The 16863-nt window shown below is 40.8% G+C and overlaps 4 protein-coding genes across 5 annotated transcripts in view; all 4 read right to left on the reverse strand.

Moving 5' to 3' along the window:
- LOC119421599 (septin-9) overlaps nt 1–16863 on the reverse strand; it is a 916196-nt gene that overhangs the window by 332371 nt on the left and 566962 nt on the right. The window lies entirely within an intron of this gene.
- LOC119421612 (parvalbumin beta) lies at nt 5988–7578 on the reverse strand. The gene is made up of 5 exons (XM_037688958.1): nt 7489–7578; nt 6844–6910; nt 6634–6766; nt 6371–6480; nt 5988–6280 (listed from the first exon to the last, which is right to left on the reverse strand). Exons 2-5 carry the CDS (start codon nt 6902–6904, stop codon nt 6255–6257), a joined length of 330 nt encoding a protein of 109 aa, XP_037544886.1. The 5' UTR covers nt 6905–6910; nt 7489–7578; the 3' UTR covers nt 5988–6254.
- LOC119421611 (parvalbumin beta) lies at nt 8976–11412 on the reverse strand. Its single transcript, XM_037688957.1, has 5 exons — nt 11329–11412; nt 10623–10703; nt 10315–10447; nt 9425–9534; nt 8976–9258 (listed from the first exon to the last, which is right to left on the reverse strand). The coding sequence occupies exons 2-5, from the start codon at nt 10681–10683 to the stop codon at nt 9233–9235; spliced, it is 330 nt and encodes a 109-aa protein (XP_037544885.1). The 5' UTR covers nt 10684–10703; nt 11329–11412; the 3' UTR covers nt 8976–9232.
- Nucleotides 12819–16863, reverse strand: part of pvalb5 (parvalbumin 5) — a 571007-nt gene continuing 566962 nt past the window's right edge. Inside the window, exons 4-7 of one of the 2 annotated variants that reach the window (XM_037688960.1) lie at nt 16673–16745; nt 14605–14737; nt 13096–13205; nt 12819–12899 (exon numbers count right to left, since the gene is read on the reverse strand). In XM_037688960.1, the coding sequence (XP_037544888.1) occupies nt 12877–12899; nt 13096–13205; nt 14605–14737; nt 16673–16733 (327 nt within the window). In that variant the 5' untranslated portion in view covers nt 16734–16745 and the 3' untranslated portion in view covers nt 12819–12876. Of the gene's footprint in view, nt 12900–13095; nt 13206–14604; nt 14738–16672; nt 16750–16863 lie in introns of both variants that reach the window. The other variant, XM_037688961.1, reaches the window with a different exon arrangement.

Below are 16863 nucleotides of genomic sequence, written 5' to 3' on the forward strand. Positions count from 1 at the left end.
TTTGGTTTTTTTAAAGACCCCCGCCTCCTCCCCTTCTTCCACTCCCTCCTGACATCCTAGCACGCCCTTTTCCTCTCCCCTCCAGAATTATACAGTGAGAGGCTGTAATGTCTTTCTTCCTAACTTTCCATACTTGCCCCCGCCACCCTCTCAGGTGTCCATTTACAGGCTGCATGTCCAAAAGCAGCACATCTTTGCGGCATCCCTCTGAAATCCCCCATGAGGACAGGTGACATGGAGCTTTCCAAGTTTCAGCCGTGGGTCCTAAATCCTGAGTTATAACTAAACTGGTAAAATAAATCAATAAAAGCATATGTGGTTTTTGAGAGCATCCATAAATAACTTTTGTTGGCACTGTCCTCAGACTCTGAGGGGATTCTGATGATTAAATATGATCCTCGTGCTCGCCGTGCAGGTGAGGGAGGCCGGTGCTTTCTAACCTTCTCGCCGTCTGACACTGACGGGGGGTGAAATGCTTTGTCAGATGTTCTGATTAAGAGCCACGCTCGTCATCTTGATGATGGTGCATAAAACGTGCTCCAAGTAAACGGAGCAGAGAAGTCACTTCCGCTATTGTTTTCATTTCTCATAGTTCGGTGTGCTTTTGTTCTCTTTGGTTATCTGGAGGTCACAGCTGCAGGCTGGGGCTCTGCATGGGATCACCACTATATGCTCAGAACATCTGGACTTTATCAGCTTTTGGATATTCTACTTTCTAATTAAACTTAAAGGCTCAACTTTCCTAGAGGGGATGATAATCACCTGCTGCCTTTCATCCCAGAGTTTTAGACAAAGATCATCGTCTGATGTGAAGTTATGGATTTAAGACGTTATGCAGAACCTCACCTGATATTGTAAGATGCCACCTTTTAGAGTATGTGATGTGAATGACTCTCAGCTACTACCACGTCAAATTGTAGATCAATATCAGCAAAACTAACTGAGGTACAGCCACTTTTGTGATGCTAATGTTCACATGGAATGATAATCATCTTGAATTAGATTGACTCCAAGTGTAATCATTTGTAGAGGTACAATCTTTGGATACTGTCTGGAGGTTTTTTTTATCATCTGTCCAAAAAGTCATGAGATATTTTGCTAACAAACAGACAATTGGCTCAAACAGTTAATGCAAAAATATTGCACTATTTTTTTTATTTTTTTTTGCACTTGGGGTATATGTTGTAAATTAGTCACAGCAACAACCACAACTAGACAAATTGCATTTCCTGCGAAAATGCAGTGTGAACGCTTATTGCAGAAGAACTTGCAGAAAAACAGCTAAAATAAGCTAAAAAATCTTTCTGAAATATGGCTGAAATGGAAGAACAAGTCTAAATTAGCAGAAGAAAGCAGAAAGAACACATATTTGTTGAATTAGGTATAAATAAGCAAAAATTAGCACAAAAATTAGAAAATTAGTTAAAAAAAAAAAAAGGCTGAAATTGGGAAGAAACAAAATTGCTGAAAGTAGCTGCATGGGCAAAAAGAAGCTTAAACCACCAGAAATAAGTGAAAAGAACTACAATGAAATCAAAAAATGTGGAATTAGCAGAAAAAGATAAAATTAGCATGAATACAGATAAATGGTAGATGAAATAACTTAAACTAGCATGAATAAGCTGAAAGGAGCATAACAAGCTGAAACTAACATAAAGAGGTTAGGCTAATTAGGCTGAAAGTAGAAGAAATTACTACAAAAAACTTGAATTTGTCTGAAAACAGCTGAAATTAGCCCAAAAAAATGCTAAAAAGTTATCTGAAAAGTTAGAACAAGTTTAAATTAGTAGAAGAAAGCAGAAAGAAAACATCTTTGTCCAATTAGGCTTAAAGAAGCAGAAATTAGCATGAAAAAGTGGAAATTATCTGAATAAAGCTGAAACATGCAAAATCAGCTGAAAAGTAGCTAAAAAAAAGGCAGAAATAAACCTGAATTACCAGAAGAAAGTGGCGAGAGCATTTTTTGATGAATTAAGCTGAAAAAAGTTGAAATGAGCGCAAAAAGTATGGAATTGCCAGTAGCCAAAATACTAAAATTAGTATAAAACAGGTAAATAGTAGCTGAAATAGCAGAAAAAGCTAAAACTTGCATAAAAAAAGCTGAAATTAATAGAAAGAAGTTAGAAGAAGCATAAAAAATGTTGTAGTTTGCAGAAAGAATCTAAAAAGATCACAAACAGCTGAAAGAAGAGCTGAAAGCAGCTGAAAAAAAAGTTCAAATTTGCACAAGCTGAAAGAAGCTGAACCAGAATAAAATGTGAAAGGAGCAGTACAAGGTTGTAAACAGATCTAAAGATTTGAAGGATGTAAAATGAGCTCAATTCATTTCTGGTTGAAGCAGATGGCCGCATGTCCTGAGCCTGGTTCTGCTAAAGGTTTCTTCCTCATGAGGGAGTTTTTCTTTTCCACTGTCACCTTTGTTCTTGCTCAAGATGAGAGTCCTGTGATAGAGTTAAATTCAAAGCAGTCTGCTCCTCAGATAAATAATGTTTTATATATATATTAGTGCATAAATATATATATATAAATATATATATATATATATATTTATTTATATATATATATATATATATATATATAGTGTTTTACAAATACTGTATATGAATGTTTCTGTTCAGTGCCTTGAGATACTTCTGTTGTGACTTGGAGCTTTATACAAACTTAATTGAATTTCCTATGAGGAAAATGGTGGCAGAAAAGGCTAAGTATTTCAAAAAGCTAAAGTTTCACCAATACAAAAAGTCATGGCACCCGTCTCCTGAACGAGCTGAACGTTTTGATGTATGAATTGTAGAAATAGCACAAAAATTGTGGAACGAGAAAGATGCTGAAAAACAAACGGAAGAAAAATGGATCACAATAGTGTGAACGCTTCATAAACATTTACACTATTAATTGTAGCCCAATATCTGTAAAATCAACTGAGTTAAAGCATTTTCTGTGTTTTCTGAGAACGGTTGGCTGTGGCAGCCATCTTGAATGGAGTTGACTTAATACATTAAATTATATAAAGGCCTTAGTTAGCAGCTGTGACCCCCCGAGCGCAGGTCTGCTCTCACATGACTCACTGATATGATGTTTAAGGAATCACTTGTAGTCTAATGAGACGGGCACCTTGAACTCAGTGCATAGGGTAAACACACTATCTGGCAACATCCTATACTTTCATTCATGAATAAATGAAAGCTTCTCTTATCTCTGGATGTTTGTCACTCTCAGCCTTTCCTCAGTCTTATTCAACTTGTCAGTGAGGCCTCCCATCAGCTGTCATGGTGAGGGCGAGACTGGAGCGAAAAGGATACTCAATCATCTTCTCCAGACAAGGTGTGAAAAGAAACGAAAGACATCGCATGCCGAGTAGTGAGGAGGCCTTACCAAGAACCGGTGACTACACGAACATCCTTCCCTGACGATTTTGTTACGGGGCGATCATTTATTTATTGCTCTGTACGAACCATGCTGTTTGTCAACGTGGACGTCGCGGCGGTGATGTCGGTTTTTCTCACCTCTGAGGAGGCACAGATAGGTGTCAGTGGAAACAAAATCTCAGGAATATTTTGTTATTAATGTGACAAATGTCATTTAATCATGCACTGCTGCATAAAGACAGATATATTATTCATCATGGGAGGACATGTCCCGTCCATACATCCATTGTCTTTACCCGCTTCTTCCTTTTCGGGTCACTGGTGCCCATATCCAGCAGTCACTGTGCGAGAGGCGAGGGACACCCTGGACATGTCTCCAGTCCATCACATGGACACATAGAGACAAACGAGACAAACAACCATTCACTCGCTCACTCACACCGATCGTTTTTGATTAAATAGAGAAAGTGCAGCATCTTTAGTTGTTTTGATCAAACCTTGAAAATAACATTATGCACAAATCAAAGTGATGTCACAAGATGTCAGACTCAGAGCTTGTGTTGTGGCTGAAGCTCAGCTGCTACCTCTAGGACTGTAACCTTGATTGAGTTACAGCCGTCTGAGTTTCGGCTAATGCTGATCAGCTGTGGCCATTATTAAATGGACTGGCTGTAAAAGGCGATGCTTTCTTTTTTAAAGTTACATTCATTTCTTTCAAGTGGTTCATGAGATATTTTGCTAACAGAAAAAATAGGATTGACTCCAACTTGACTCCTAAAGGAAAGCTCTGCAGAAAGTGGTGAAGGCTGCACAGAAGTCTGTTGGAGTCAGTCTCCCCACCATCACAGACATCTACACCTCCAGATGCAAGAAGAGGGCCACCTGCATCATGAAGGACCCCACTCACCCAGCACACACTTTTTGCCCCACTCCCCTCAAGCAGGAGATTGAGGAGCATTACGTGTAGAACCACTAGACTGAGGAACAGCTTCTACCCTGAAGCTGTTAGACTCGTGAATCTCTAATCAGAATAATCACTGTAAGAAAACAAAATCACTGTAATGCCACTTTAATTGGTGATATGTGACTTATCTGTGTTGCTGGTTACCCATGCTGCTGATCTCTTGCCTCTAAACTGCTGTTTTCATACCCAGCTCACTACAGACTCATGTTCAGGCTGCTGTTTAATTATACCATATTATTTTACATTATTAATATTTAGCATATATCTTAGATCCTTATATATGGTTTCTTTTTATATTTTATATTTTTGCTATTTTTGGGTGTAACTGGGACCCTGAGTACATAATTTCATTCCCCTCATGTACCACATGTGATGCAAATGACAATAAAGAACCTTGAACTTGAACTTTGGGAGGCAAAGTGTAAAGCAAAGTTCTCTCGTAGTGAATATTGGCTCTCAGCTCGTATCATACTAAAATTTAACACAATATATTCAAATGACTGTGTTTTAGCCATTGTTTTTTTTTTTACATTCAGTTGGTTGTGGTAGCCATTATGAAGTGAGTTAGTGCCAAAAGGTAATCAGTATTACATCCAGTAATTATTTTCTGAAAGATTTTTTTTTAATCCATCCCATGGTTCATGATGTTTTTAACAAAGAGGCAACACTTTAAATAAAAGTCTTGCACGACCTGTTAGCTGTCATATCTTTTGGTAGGAATCAGTTTCAGCTTCAAGCAAGACAAATTTTAGCTCACTGTCTTTAAAAGTGACTAAACTACTGTTGTTGTCCTGATGCATGCTCCAGGTAGAAAAATCTAAAAAAGTTCAATTTGGTCCTCTGGACTGAGCTGAATACAACACTTCAGACTGAGGAAGTCTTTCGGATGAAAGACGAAACATTACTACATTTTGTTGTTGTTTTGCTTTGTTTTGTTTTTTTGAATGTCCAGAGGACCAGATTTAACTCTTTTAGATACTGTTGTTGTGTTTTATAAGTTTAATAGTTGTGAGAGCCGTCTTGAATGATGACCAAAGTTAATCACTTTTAACTGCATACACATAAATTAATTTAGGAAAGCTTCATTAAAATCAGTCCAGTGGTTCATGAGATATTTTGCTAACAGGCAGAGTGACAGGCAAAAAAACACATGCGCACAGACCCAGTAATGTGCCTGCTCTAAAGAAATCCAACCATTGTTTGGCTTTTAATGCAACACTTTGCTTCCATCTAGTGGCCAAAAGTTCAAACTACAGACTGAGTGGGACCTCTGCTGTGCCTGATGTAGGCCTATTTATTTATTTATGTATTTGCGTTTGAGTCATTACCAAAATTCTACATGATACCAGCTCATGTGTACTTCTTGTGGCAATTTAATTAATTTATTTTTATTTAGTTTTTTTTCAGCTATGGGCTATTTAAATGAAATATTGTTTGGTTTAATTAATGCAAGTGATAGATGTCAGGAAATCATTCAGATGTGATGAGTAAGGTTTGCATATGGGGTCACAGGGATTGACCACTCAAAGATATTGTGACAAACATGTTTGTTTGTGCAATTTTTGTTGTTTTCTTACTTTTTTTAATGCCCCTTTTATTCAATCGAATGGGAAAAACTTCCATGCAGAACAAACACAACACAACCAAAGGCTTAGTACTGCAGCAAAAGAATGTTTATTATTCTTTCACCTTTAGTTCCTGGAAAGTGCATTATAGATTTTACAGTTAGCAAAATTCATATTTAAGACATGAACACAACCGAGCGACATTCACAATCATCACTTTTGGACAGTGTGTTGCATAGAGGAGGAAACGTCCCTTAAGCAAATGTATAAAAGTCATTTATGTTCAGATGAAAAGGGGGAGGTCGACGTGGGCTTTGTTGTTCCATCAGAGCAGGTGCTTGTTGGTCAGTTGCTGTCTTATGCCTTAACCAAGGCAGCGAACTCTGCAGGGACAAAAGGAAAGCATACGTTTGATATTTTTTGTTATGCAGTGGTCTCGGCTGCTGTGCATGGGAGGGGATGGATCCGCTTACCGTCAGCTCCAATCTTGCCATCACCGTCGCTGTCACCGGCTGTCAGGAAAGCCTTGGTCTCAGCGTCGGTCAGAGCGCGAGCACCTCCAGAGAAGTTCTGCAGGAACAGCCTGCAGGCAAACAGAGATGGAGCATTTGTCCTGCTGACACCGCTTCATTTTCTGAAAGGACTGAGCTGTGTAAGTTTTACTGGAGCAACCATCAGTCTGTTTCTAGTCCATTTATGCCTCTAGTCAGAATAGAAGATTCAATCTGTGTCTCACTTCAGCTCATCCTCCTCAATGAAGCCACTCTTGTCCTGGTCAATGATGGCGAAGGCCTTCTTGACATCATCGGCGCTCTTTCCAGCCAGACCGCATGCCTTGAAGAACTTCTTGTAGTCGAATGAGTCAGCGCCTGAAACCAGTAAAAAAAAAAAAAAAGACTTGTTAAGCTATGAACAATCCCGATAACAGAAAGTAAGGGAGAATCACCTTTGCACTCGTCCAGGGCTTTGGTGATGTCAGCATCATTCAGTACACCTGCGAAAGCCATTTTGTTCTGCAGGAATAAAACGACAATCGATTAGCTGCTAAAACGTTCACTTGTCAACACAAAGCAGTCATCTTTGCATCTATCCTGACTAGACTCAGTTCACAGCACAGACTGTCGTTAACTTATTAATTGCTACACAAAAAGCAGCAATTAAATCATTAAAATTAAAGCAGTTTGTTCTCTTGGTAAAGGATAAAAGAAGTCTGTGTTAGTCCAAATGGATTAGAAGCATGTATGAGACTAGAAAGGCTCCAGATTTCAAAAAGCTGCTGTAGTCAGCGCTCTGCTGTCGGAGGCTCCTGCAGGGTTTGCATTTCTTGACTCCATTCGAGCGGCTGATTGACAGATTCTCCCTTCTGCAACTCTAAAGATGCTGACCAATAATCCACGTTGTCTCTCTCTCCTGTTTGTTTCCCCCGCAAGAGGATGCAAAAGTCATCTCTTTCATTAGAGGCTGTTTAGTTGTCCTCAACTAAACTGCAAAAACTTTTAAAAAATATATATCTTTTTTTTTTTTCTCAAAGATGAAAAAGCCTTTTTGGATTTCCTTTTGAATTCTTTTTCTCCTCCGTGTTCAGACTCACCTCTGGTGTGTTTGCTTTGTAGGGTACAGATGACACAGACAAGACTGAAGTCGACTGCAGTGACCATCCCGGTGCTCCCGGTGACCTTTTTATACACTCCCTCCGTGGAAATCTGAAGCAAAACGATAACTGACACCGAGCAGTGAAGGGAGGGGGAGAAATCCGTGTCTCGGAGCCAGAAAGTGGTCTATTTTAAGTTTCCAAAATGAAGACGCTTAAAAGGTGTGTTTGAAGAAGTCTTCAATGTCCCCACGATGCTAAGAATAGGCCTGGGCACTGCTGAGGAGGGCGAATTGGAAGTCCTGCTGGGAACATGTTCAGGAGGGAGCAGGCATGTGCTCAGCTAATTCCCCAATAAAACTTTTTATATTCTGAAGGAACGGTGCAGAGATTTTGTCTTGAGAAACCAGTTATTCTGAGCATTTTTATTAAATAATCACCAAAGTGTGTGGAATATCCCCGAATAAATCAGCGTTCCCTTTGAGAGGATCGTTCTGGAGCTCCTCTGTAAATGTCTCGAGATTTTTTTTTTAAAACTGCCTTTTAACTTGTGTTCATCTGTTTATTTAAATTGAATTATAACTTTGATGCATAGAAGCAAACTTGTGTACACATTAGATTGTTTTTGGCCAGATTAGTGAAGAAAAGGATCCTGAAAGTGCCCCATTTGTTTCAATTTCAGTGGCGTTATGAGTTTAAACGCTTACTGTACAATTTTCTTCCCATGCAAATTGAAAAAGGCATTTTTTATTGAGTGTTTCGTGGGTCCTGTAGGTGGCAGCACTGTTGTTTGGGGTGAACTCCAGACTGCCATTCAGCTTTATTCTGCTCCCATCACTGGCTGACAGAAACAAGTTTAGGGTGCCATCTGGTAAGGCTGAGCATGTGCACATTGTTGACTTGCATAGCTCTGGACAGCCATAACTTAGAGGGACTTTAAGACTTTTTGAATTCCCTTCAAGGCCAATGGTTTTCTAAGAAAATGTGTTACAGTCCAAGCAATGCAAAGAAGCAGCATCAATGAATCGAGTAGTTTTCTAAGAACTCCTCAGACCAGATCTTTGCAGAGCCTGAGCATGCTCCTGCTGATTAAACAGGCTGTTAATAACGACCAGCATTGTCTGATTATGCAGCATTTGTTGGATAAATAGATCTTGGACTGGACCATCTAATTACACAAAGTGTGACAGCTATGCTCTGCGGAGCTCTTTGGATCTATTGCATGCTGTGAGCAAAGCACCCGGGGGTGATTCCCAGCACATTTTCTAAGTCCTGGCCAAAGTCCAGCCACATGTCCCATTTTCTCATTAACCAATTAGGAGGACAAGTGCTGAGAAAGTCATCCGAGGCCGGCGTCTCTCAGCACTGAGCATTTAGACCCCGCTGGCGAGCGAGCGCTCACTCGATACGACTTCTTAATCAACCCATTGTGTCAATTTGAAACCACCACACTGAGCAATGCAAAAGACTGACCTGCACGAGAGGACTTCACACCAAATGAGTATTTATTCCTGGTTTTTCACTCTTCCTCAAAAGTGCAAGAGGAGTTGTACAGATTGCACAAGTCATTATTTCAGAACATGTTACACATTTGAGTGACATTCACGATAACATTGTTATGCTTTCCATGTTGAGAAATAGTCCGCAGGCAACTCATAAATAAGGTATAAAAAAATATTCAAACAGCTGATGATTAGTGAATCTTGAAAGGAGTTTGCAGAAGTGGATCTTGGTCAGTGGGAGTTTATGCCTTTACAAGGGCAGCAAACTCTGTGGAAGTAGAACAAAACTGGCATTAGTGCTGGAGGAAATGGTGAATTCAGTCAATTCTCTGACCAAGCGGTTGAAGTTTTGCAAATTAAGAACTTGCTGCGAGCAGATAATAATATTACTTGGCTAGTGCTAATGTTCCAGTTAGACGAAGAAAAGCTCTTACCATCAACTCCGATCTTGCCATCACCATCACTGTCACCAGCGGCGAGGAAGGCTTTGGTCTCCTTGTCGGTGAGTGCTCTGGCACTGGCAGAGAAGTTCTGCAGGAACAGTCTGCAAAGTAGACACACGCGATGTTAAGTAAAATGTGCCAAAATCTTCAGGTCACATTAACTAATGAACTTCTTTGACCTTCATTAAGGCGTGTTTCCATTTCAATCATGTAATTATTTACCCTGCTAATTACAATGTTGCTTTTCCACTACAGTCTGAGCTGCAACATGAACGAGGTCATCAGAGTCACTGCTGAAGTGTTGCAACTGGTCAAACACATCCATACTGTGACATGTCTATTGTGAGACAAACTCTCTCGGTCCCTCCGTACACCTAACTTTAATGGCCTGTCTCTGGGACTCAACCGATCTGAAATGTTTCGTGCTCCCCCCATGTTCTGGGGAAACTTGCTACCCTCGTATTTTGCATTTATCCTGCTGAATGTAGGGAAACTGGAAGCAGTAAAAGTAAAGAAGAAACTGGTTCATGGAAAAGGTTGCTGAAGTGGAAACACACCTTCAAACCAGGGCTATAACTAAACTGCTCCGAGGGCCACAGTTACTGAAGCCAAGAGCTCAGGGGCCGGATATCCAGCAGTTATTGTCATTAAGTTAGCTCATTTTACAGTTTAAAATCTAATTTCATTTAAAAATTAACCCCTTGGTGGGCCAAACTGAGCTCACCAATGGGTCTGATTTGGCCCCCGGACCGCCAGTTGAATAGCCCTGCTTTAGACTGAAGCGAAATAAGCTAAATATGTTAGCTTTGCTGCATCTGTTTAAGCTTGTATGTGCTAAAGTGAGCTAAAGTTCATCTTTAAGTGATAATCCTGGCTCTTACTTCAGTTCCTCCTCCTCAATGAAGCCACTGTTGTCCTGGTCAATGATGGCGAAGGCCTTCTTGACCTCATCGGAGGATTTGGAAGCCAGTCCGCATGCCTTGAAGAAGACCTTGTAGTCGAAGGAGTCAGCAGCTGAAACGCACATTTCAACACAATTAGCACCCAACCAGCGATCCCAGTGGTGAAAACTGTTTACACCCAGGGTTTCACACCGTCTCAGTTCAGTTTGTTTCTCTGATAGATGACTTGAAGTCGCATTTAGACTGCAGAATGTGTGAAAACCCTGTTGAGAACACAATATGCTCACCTGAGCAGCCGTCCAGAGCAGCTTTCACTTCAGCTTCATTGAGGACACCGGAGAAGGCCATTTTTTTATATTCTTAGGGAGCTGCGAGACAAAGCAGAAAGTTAGGATGAGCATCAGTAAACAGCTGCACATTAATTTCAATGTCAACCTAAATGACTTAACCCATGTGGCTCAGTTTAAATATTCATATAAATCAAACAGAAGTTTAGATTTTTAAGGGTTAAAGCAATGAAGCTGGCGAAGCATTTCCTGATCTAGAAACCTCTTCAGTCACATTTGCTGCTGGCTAAAGAGCTTCTCTTTGCCTAGGGATGGACCACAGCGCAGCAGTGACTTTGATTCAGTGTGTTATCCTGCATTCGAGCACTGATGCTCCTGCTGGGAGGCTGACTCACAGAACCACAACCTGCTGCCACAAATTAACACGGCAGCTGAAGACACAGTGCTGCCAAATATCTATTACATCCGGTCAGAAGGCATAAATAAAATAAACCAATTGTCATCCACAAAGACGTTGATCCTCTGAAATCAAATTGTCTCATTTGGCCCCCTTTAGTTTTAACAGAATCATCCTGCGATCCACGTATTTTCAGGCTATGTTGATCCCATTTCTCCTATAGTTGATGGTCCTCGTTGATCTCCTGTCCTAAGTCCTTTTTCCCACTCCCAGTGTAATCTGCAGAAGTCGGTGTAGCATCCCACTCACCTTGGCGCTGCGTTGAGGCGAGTGAAAACCAAGGCGGACTAGAGTGAATGCCAAAAGGCCCGTTCCCCTCTCTCTTATATATCCCCGAGCAACACCATTTACAGAGCTTTGAGTTTCAGTATCAGGTACCGAGATGCGCGAGTTTCGAAAAAATGTGTCTACTGGTCCGGACCTATTTTTAGATGAACAAATGAGGATGCTACCATGTGTGCTGAGGCCTATAGCTAGATGTGTGGAAACCCGAGTGGATCCGCTGCCTGCTGACTTGATGGCACATGTTGCACTTTTTATGATTTACAGACAACACCTACAATGCTGATTTTGATGCTTCAACTTATGCCTGGATTAAATCGATGGGTAGGCATGATGGTGCAAGCCATGGGCCAAGCTCTTTATTCAGGGGTGGGATAATAAATAAAGCGAACACTGCTTTGGAGGTTCTTAATTTCCGTGGATACAGAATATTTGTACATTTCTAATTATTATTATTTTTCATTTCATTTTTTCCCCCCAATAAATTCTATATGTTTCAGTTTTCTTTATGAGTTCATTCGTGTTGATTTTTTTTTTTTTTTTAAGGAATGCAGCTGTGACACCATCTGAGGTGGTCTCAGTTAGATATGTGCAGCCTCATACAGGATCAAGTGTTCTCCTGTAACATGAATGTACCCAAAGCGTAAGGTACAGTATCTTTACGTTTCATCGAACCTCCTCACCCTTGGCTCGAGTTTCATCTGTGCCAGCACCCTAACAGGGACAGGACTTTGGGACCTGTACTTCCAGATCCCTGTCCTTAGTTGGAAATGGACCAATCATCAAAACTATTTTTGCATGCCTTGATTGTGTGCATGAACAAGATGGCAGTTTGATGACTTTGTGATAATGATGAATATTTCTGTCTGGATGGATCGGCAGTAATCCGAGAGCCTCCCACAAGAAGGCAGTACTGGAATAAAAGAAATGCTGCCGTTTAGGACTTATAGATTTTAATTAGGGTAAATTAAAACAAAATTAAGTTGAGTCGTTTAACTTGATCAAAGTGTTAATAAGTTGGAAGACATTCCGTTCCAATAAATCTGCATCCCAGTTCGTTTTAAAAATGTATTATAAATATTAAAATTATAATTCAAACTTTAATTTCCTTTTTTTTTAAAATTTGTTTACCTTCAGTGTGTTCCGTAATAGAATATTTGTGTGTGTAAAATGTGGAGTCACAGAGTTATGCTTTAGGTTACAGGAAGCTTTCTGTTGCTTTCTAATCCTCCAGCCCAGCTGTCACAGCTGAACACAGTGCTAATGTGGCACACTTTGAGAAACCATCATTATTATTCAAGGAGTTTGGATTATTTTTCTGACAAATCTGGGCCTTAAAGAGACAGATGTTAAACGCAATCAAACAATTACCTTAATGTCCAGTAAAGAATAGAGATAAAAGACCGCAACACAGGTATATTACAACTTAAATTCATTTATTAGCCCATTCCAGGTACTCGGTTGATAAATAGGTTGATAAAAAGAAAAACACAGCTGTGGACAGCTGTGATGCCTTTAATTCAGGAGATCACAGAACTCTGTGGAGGAAAAAACAACAAGTCAGGACTCGCTTTTTGGCAGACTAGACGTATAGAAGTCATTCAGTGCTGAGATAAAACAAAAACAGCAATGATCTTTTTTCTTGAAGTACCGTAGGTTGTTCAAATATATATATATATCTTTTTTTTTTTCTCATTTGCTAACAACTTTTATTAGATGTTTACAGGCAGGCACCTTCCATCCCGATTTTGCCATCCCCATCTTTGTCTCCTGCAGCCATCAGGGACTTTGTTTCAGCCACCGTCAGCTCTCTGGCCTCAGAGCAGAAGTTCTGAAGGAACAATCTAAAAGAAAGAATAAAAAGTGTATATGAACACACATGTGAATACTCATCATGGATTTGGAGGAGATTATGGGACAAGCACCCGACTCTTAAGGACTGAAGGATTCAAGGTTCTTTATTTGTCATACGCACCACATGTGGTACATGTGGTGGAATGAAATTTTGTACACAGGGTCCCAGTTACATCCAACAAAAGTATTAAAATGTAAAGAAAAACAGTAATAAGATCTAAGATATGAACTAAGAAAAACGTTAATAAAAATACACGAAGCACTAATAGCATAAAACAAAAGGCCTAACAGTAGCACGAACATGAGTCTGTGTGAGCAGATGAGCATGAACACAGTAACATGATGTGATTTTTCACACAGTGATTATCTGGTTAGATATTCATGAGTCTAACAGCTTCAGGGTAGAAGCTGTTCCTCAGTCTAGTGGTTCTACACTTAATGCTCCTTAACCTCCTTCCTGAGGGGAGCGGGGCAAAAAGTGTGTGTGTGCTGGGTGAGTGAGGTCATTCGTGATACAGGTGGTCCTCATCCTGCATCTGGAGGTGTAGATGTCTGTGATGGTGGGGAGACTGACTCCAACAGTCTTCTGTGCAGCCTTCACCACTCTCTGCAGAGCTTTTCTTTCTGCAGCTGTGCAGCCTCCATGCCACACATTTAAAATGTATTTTTTTTAAAGTGACACCATCTGGATATCATATGATTTCATGTAATATAATGATATATTCTTGAGCAAGCTCCTCATGCCTGAGGGTCATCCACCATCATTTTTTTTTTAAATAATAATGATTCTGTTCAAAACTGTTCTGACCCCAGTTAAATTCACTGAATAAAAGTGTGTCCTGGTTTAACAGACTTTATTTAGGTGCTTAACCATCAGGTGAGTTAAAGTATTTATTAAATCATGTTGTTTGATTTGTGGCTTCTTTTTTTTTTGTACAGGAATCTGAGAAGACGTTTGCTGTGAATTGTTTCTTTAGAAATGAACTGATTGTTTGTTACATCACCTGCCTACAAATGAGCTGGAGTGAATCTAATTCTGATCTGATCTGTTTTCATACAAGCCTTCCACATAAATGTAAGGCTGCAGAAGTCACCGGGCTGACAAATGTTTTCTGTAGGATTGGTTTGAAGGGATAATAGCAGGTTTTACATTTTATTATTTCGTTTTTCCAAAAGCAGGAATTGCATGAAAATCTACGAGTTACATCAAGCTTGTGAGAAACTTTCAGCAAGCTTATTTTTAAAAGTGGTAAAAATAGCCCTAATTTACGTTATAAATTTACTTGTTTAATTCTCTGAAAATGAATGCAAGTTCATATTTATCCATTCAGTGTGGTGTGTGCCCCCACAAAGTGAGAAAGTGCACGGACAGCACACAGCCGTCCTTACTTCAGCTCCTCCTCCTCGATGTAGCCGCTCTTGTCCTGGTCCAGGACTGTGAACACTTTTTGTCTGTCTTCCTCAGATGAGCCAGTCAGTCCCACTTGTGCAAAGAACTGCTTGAAGTCAAACTCGCCCGGGGCTACAGGAGCAGAGAGAGAGAGAACGAGACCAGAACACAGACACATGTGAGAGGTCAATCACTGAATACAAGAAAGGACGACTGGTGGGGATCTGAATAGAGATGTCGCTTTAAGTCATTCGCTCAGATGACTTTCATTCTCCGGCTGATGACATTTACCAATAAACACTCTGCAGCACATCTATGTTGTATGCTATTGAAACAGTCGAAGCACAATGGAAACTGTCCCAAGGCTCTAATGCGAACATGAGTACTGAAAGCTCTTAAGTCAAGTGGAAATTCTTCTAAGGTGGATAATAATTAAAAGAGAATTCGCACAATGAATGAATGAGTTCAGAGTTGTATCTTCTGATGAGGAAAAATAAATCTTACAGGAAAGCAAAGGACCTTTGAAGTAAAAAAAAAAAAAAAAGAAGTATTTGATTTTTTTTACTGGAGTATGCAGAAAAACAAAAACACCAGATAAGGTTTGAATGTAGTTTTTGCTTAAAACATGCAGGAATAGAAAAGGAACAGTTCAGTTATCTGTGGGAGACTTGGAGTAGAACCGCTGCTCCTCCACATCGAGAGAAGACAGTTGAGTTGTTCGGGCATCTATTTATTTATTAACCTTTATTTAACCAGGCAAGTCTCACTGAGATCACAGATCTCTTTTGCAAGGGAGGCCTGGGCCTGAAGGCAGACTAACATGAATGTTTTTAGTCTGTGGGAGGCAACCGGAGTACCCGGAGAAAACCCACACAAGCATGAGAAGAACATGCAAACTCCACACAGAAAAACCCCAGGTCCAACCAGGGAATGAACTCAGGACCTTCTTGCTGTGAGACAACAGTTAACCACTGATTCATCATGCTGCCTGGTAAGGATGCTCCCTGGGCGCCTCACTAGGGAGGTGCTTTGAGCATGTCCGACAGGGAGGAGACCCCGAGGAAGACCTAAGATAAGCAGGAGAGACTATGTTTCTCGGTTGGCCTGGAAACACCTTGGAGTTCTCCCAGAAGAGCTGGAAGAGGTGACTGTGGAACGAGATGCTCAAACTGCTGCCCCCATGACCTGACTTCAGAACAAGTGGAAGATAATGGATGGATTGATGGATTGATGGATGGATGGATGGATGGATGGATGGATGGATGGATGGATGGATGGATGGATGGATGGATGGATGGATGGATGGATGGATGGATGGATGGATGGATGATGAATGGATGGATGGATGGGTGGATGGATGGATGGATGGATGGATGGATGGACGGACGGACGGATGGATGGATGGATGAATGGGTGGATGGATGATGGCTGATGAATGGATGGATGGATGGATGGATGGATGGATGAATGGGTGGATGGACGGATTGATGGCTGAATGGGTGGATGGATGGATGAATGGGTGGGTGGATGGATGGATGGATGGATGAATGGGTGGATGGATGGATGAATGGGTGGATGGATGGATGGATGGATGGATGGATGGATGGATGGATGGATGGATGGATGGATGGGTGAATGAATGGATAGAACATTCCCAACAGGCAGGTTTTCTTGACGAAAGGGCAAATCATTGCTGACATTTTCTTCTCATTGGAGCAAACGATTGAGCGTTGTATGTCTTGCCATGCAGGCATAATTGCTCAAAATAAATAATTAAATCCCTCGGCACGCAATGACTTTTACAGCTTGTGTGATTTGGTCATCCCTGTACGAACACTGAACGGAAACACTTGGGTATCCGGTTGGTAACTGGTCTCCTGCCAGACGTCTGCCAGGTAACCAGCAGCAGCTTTGTCCCCACTGAACAACTCAACACGCAACACATCCCCCAAAGGAATGAGCACTTTTACCTCTCTCTCTCTGTGAAACACACATCCAAACCTATTCTTTATTTGTGGTTAAATTGTTTGTGCATCTTCTTGCATTTGGGTGACTTTCCTGACTCACCTTGACAAGCCTGAACTGCAGCCTTGATGTCCTTGTCGCTCAGCATCCCAGCAAATGCCATGGTCCTCTGAGGCTGCCTTAGGGATGCACAGAGACACAAACGCACAAGAAACACAAAGTGATAGTGACTGAAACTGGTGCAGGTGGTGGTTTTCGTCGCCAGATAAGAGTCTTTGTCAGACAGAACTAGT

The sequence above is a fragment of the Nematolebias whitei genome, chromosome 15 (assembly GCF_014905685.2).
Source record: "Nematolebias whitei isolate Nwh7 chromosome 15, NemWhi1, whole genome shotgun sequence".
Classification (NCBI taxonomy): domain Eukaryota; kingdom Metazoa; phylum Chordata; class Actinopteri; order Cyprinodontiformes; family Rivulidae; genus Nematolebias; species Nematolebias whitei.

Coding starts and splice junctions, on each gene's coding strand:
- LOC119421612 (XM_037688958.1), bottom strand. CDS start 6,904: ATGGCTTTCGCAGGTGTACTGAATGATGCTGACATCACCAAAGCCCTG. Junction 6,481..6,633: donor ATTGAGGAGGATGAGCTGAA/GTGAGACACAGA, acceptor GTTTGCCTGCAG/GCTGTTCCTGCAGAACTTCT. Junction 6,281..6,370: donor TGGCAAGATTGGAGCTGACG/GTAAGCGGATCC, acceptor TTGTCCCTGCAG/AGTTCGCTGCCTTGGTTAAG.
- LOC119421611 (XM_037688957.1), bottom strand. CDS start 10,683: ATGGCCTTCTCCGGTGTCCTCAATGAAGCTGAAGTGAAAGCTGCTCTG. Junction 10,448..10,622: donor TGCTCTGGACGGCTGCTCAG/GTGAGCATATTG, acceptor TGTGCGTTTCAG/CTGCTGACTCCTTCGACTAC. Junction 9,259..9,424: donor TGGCAAGATCGGAGTTGATG/GTAAGAGCTTTT, acceptor CTACTTCCACAG/AGTTTGCTGCCCTTGTAAAG.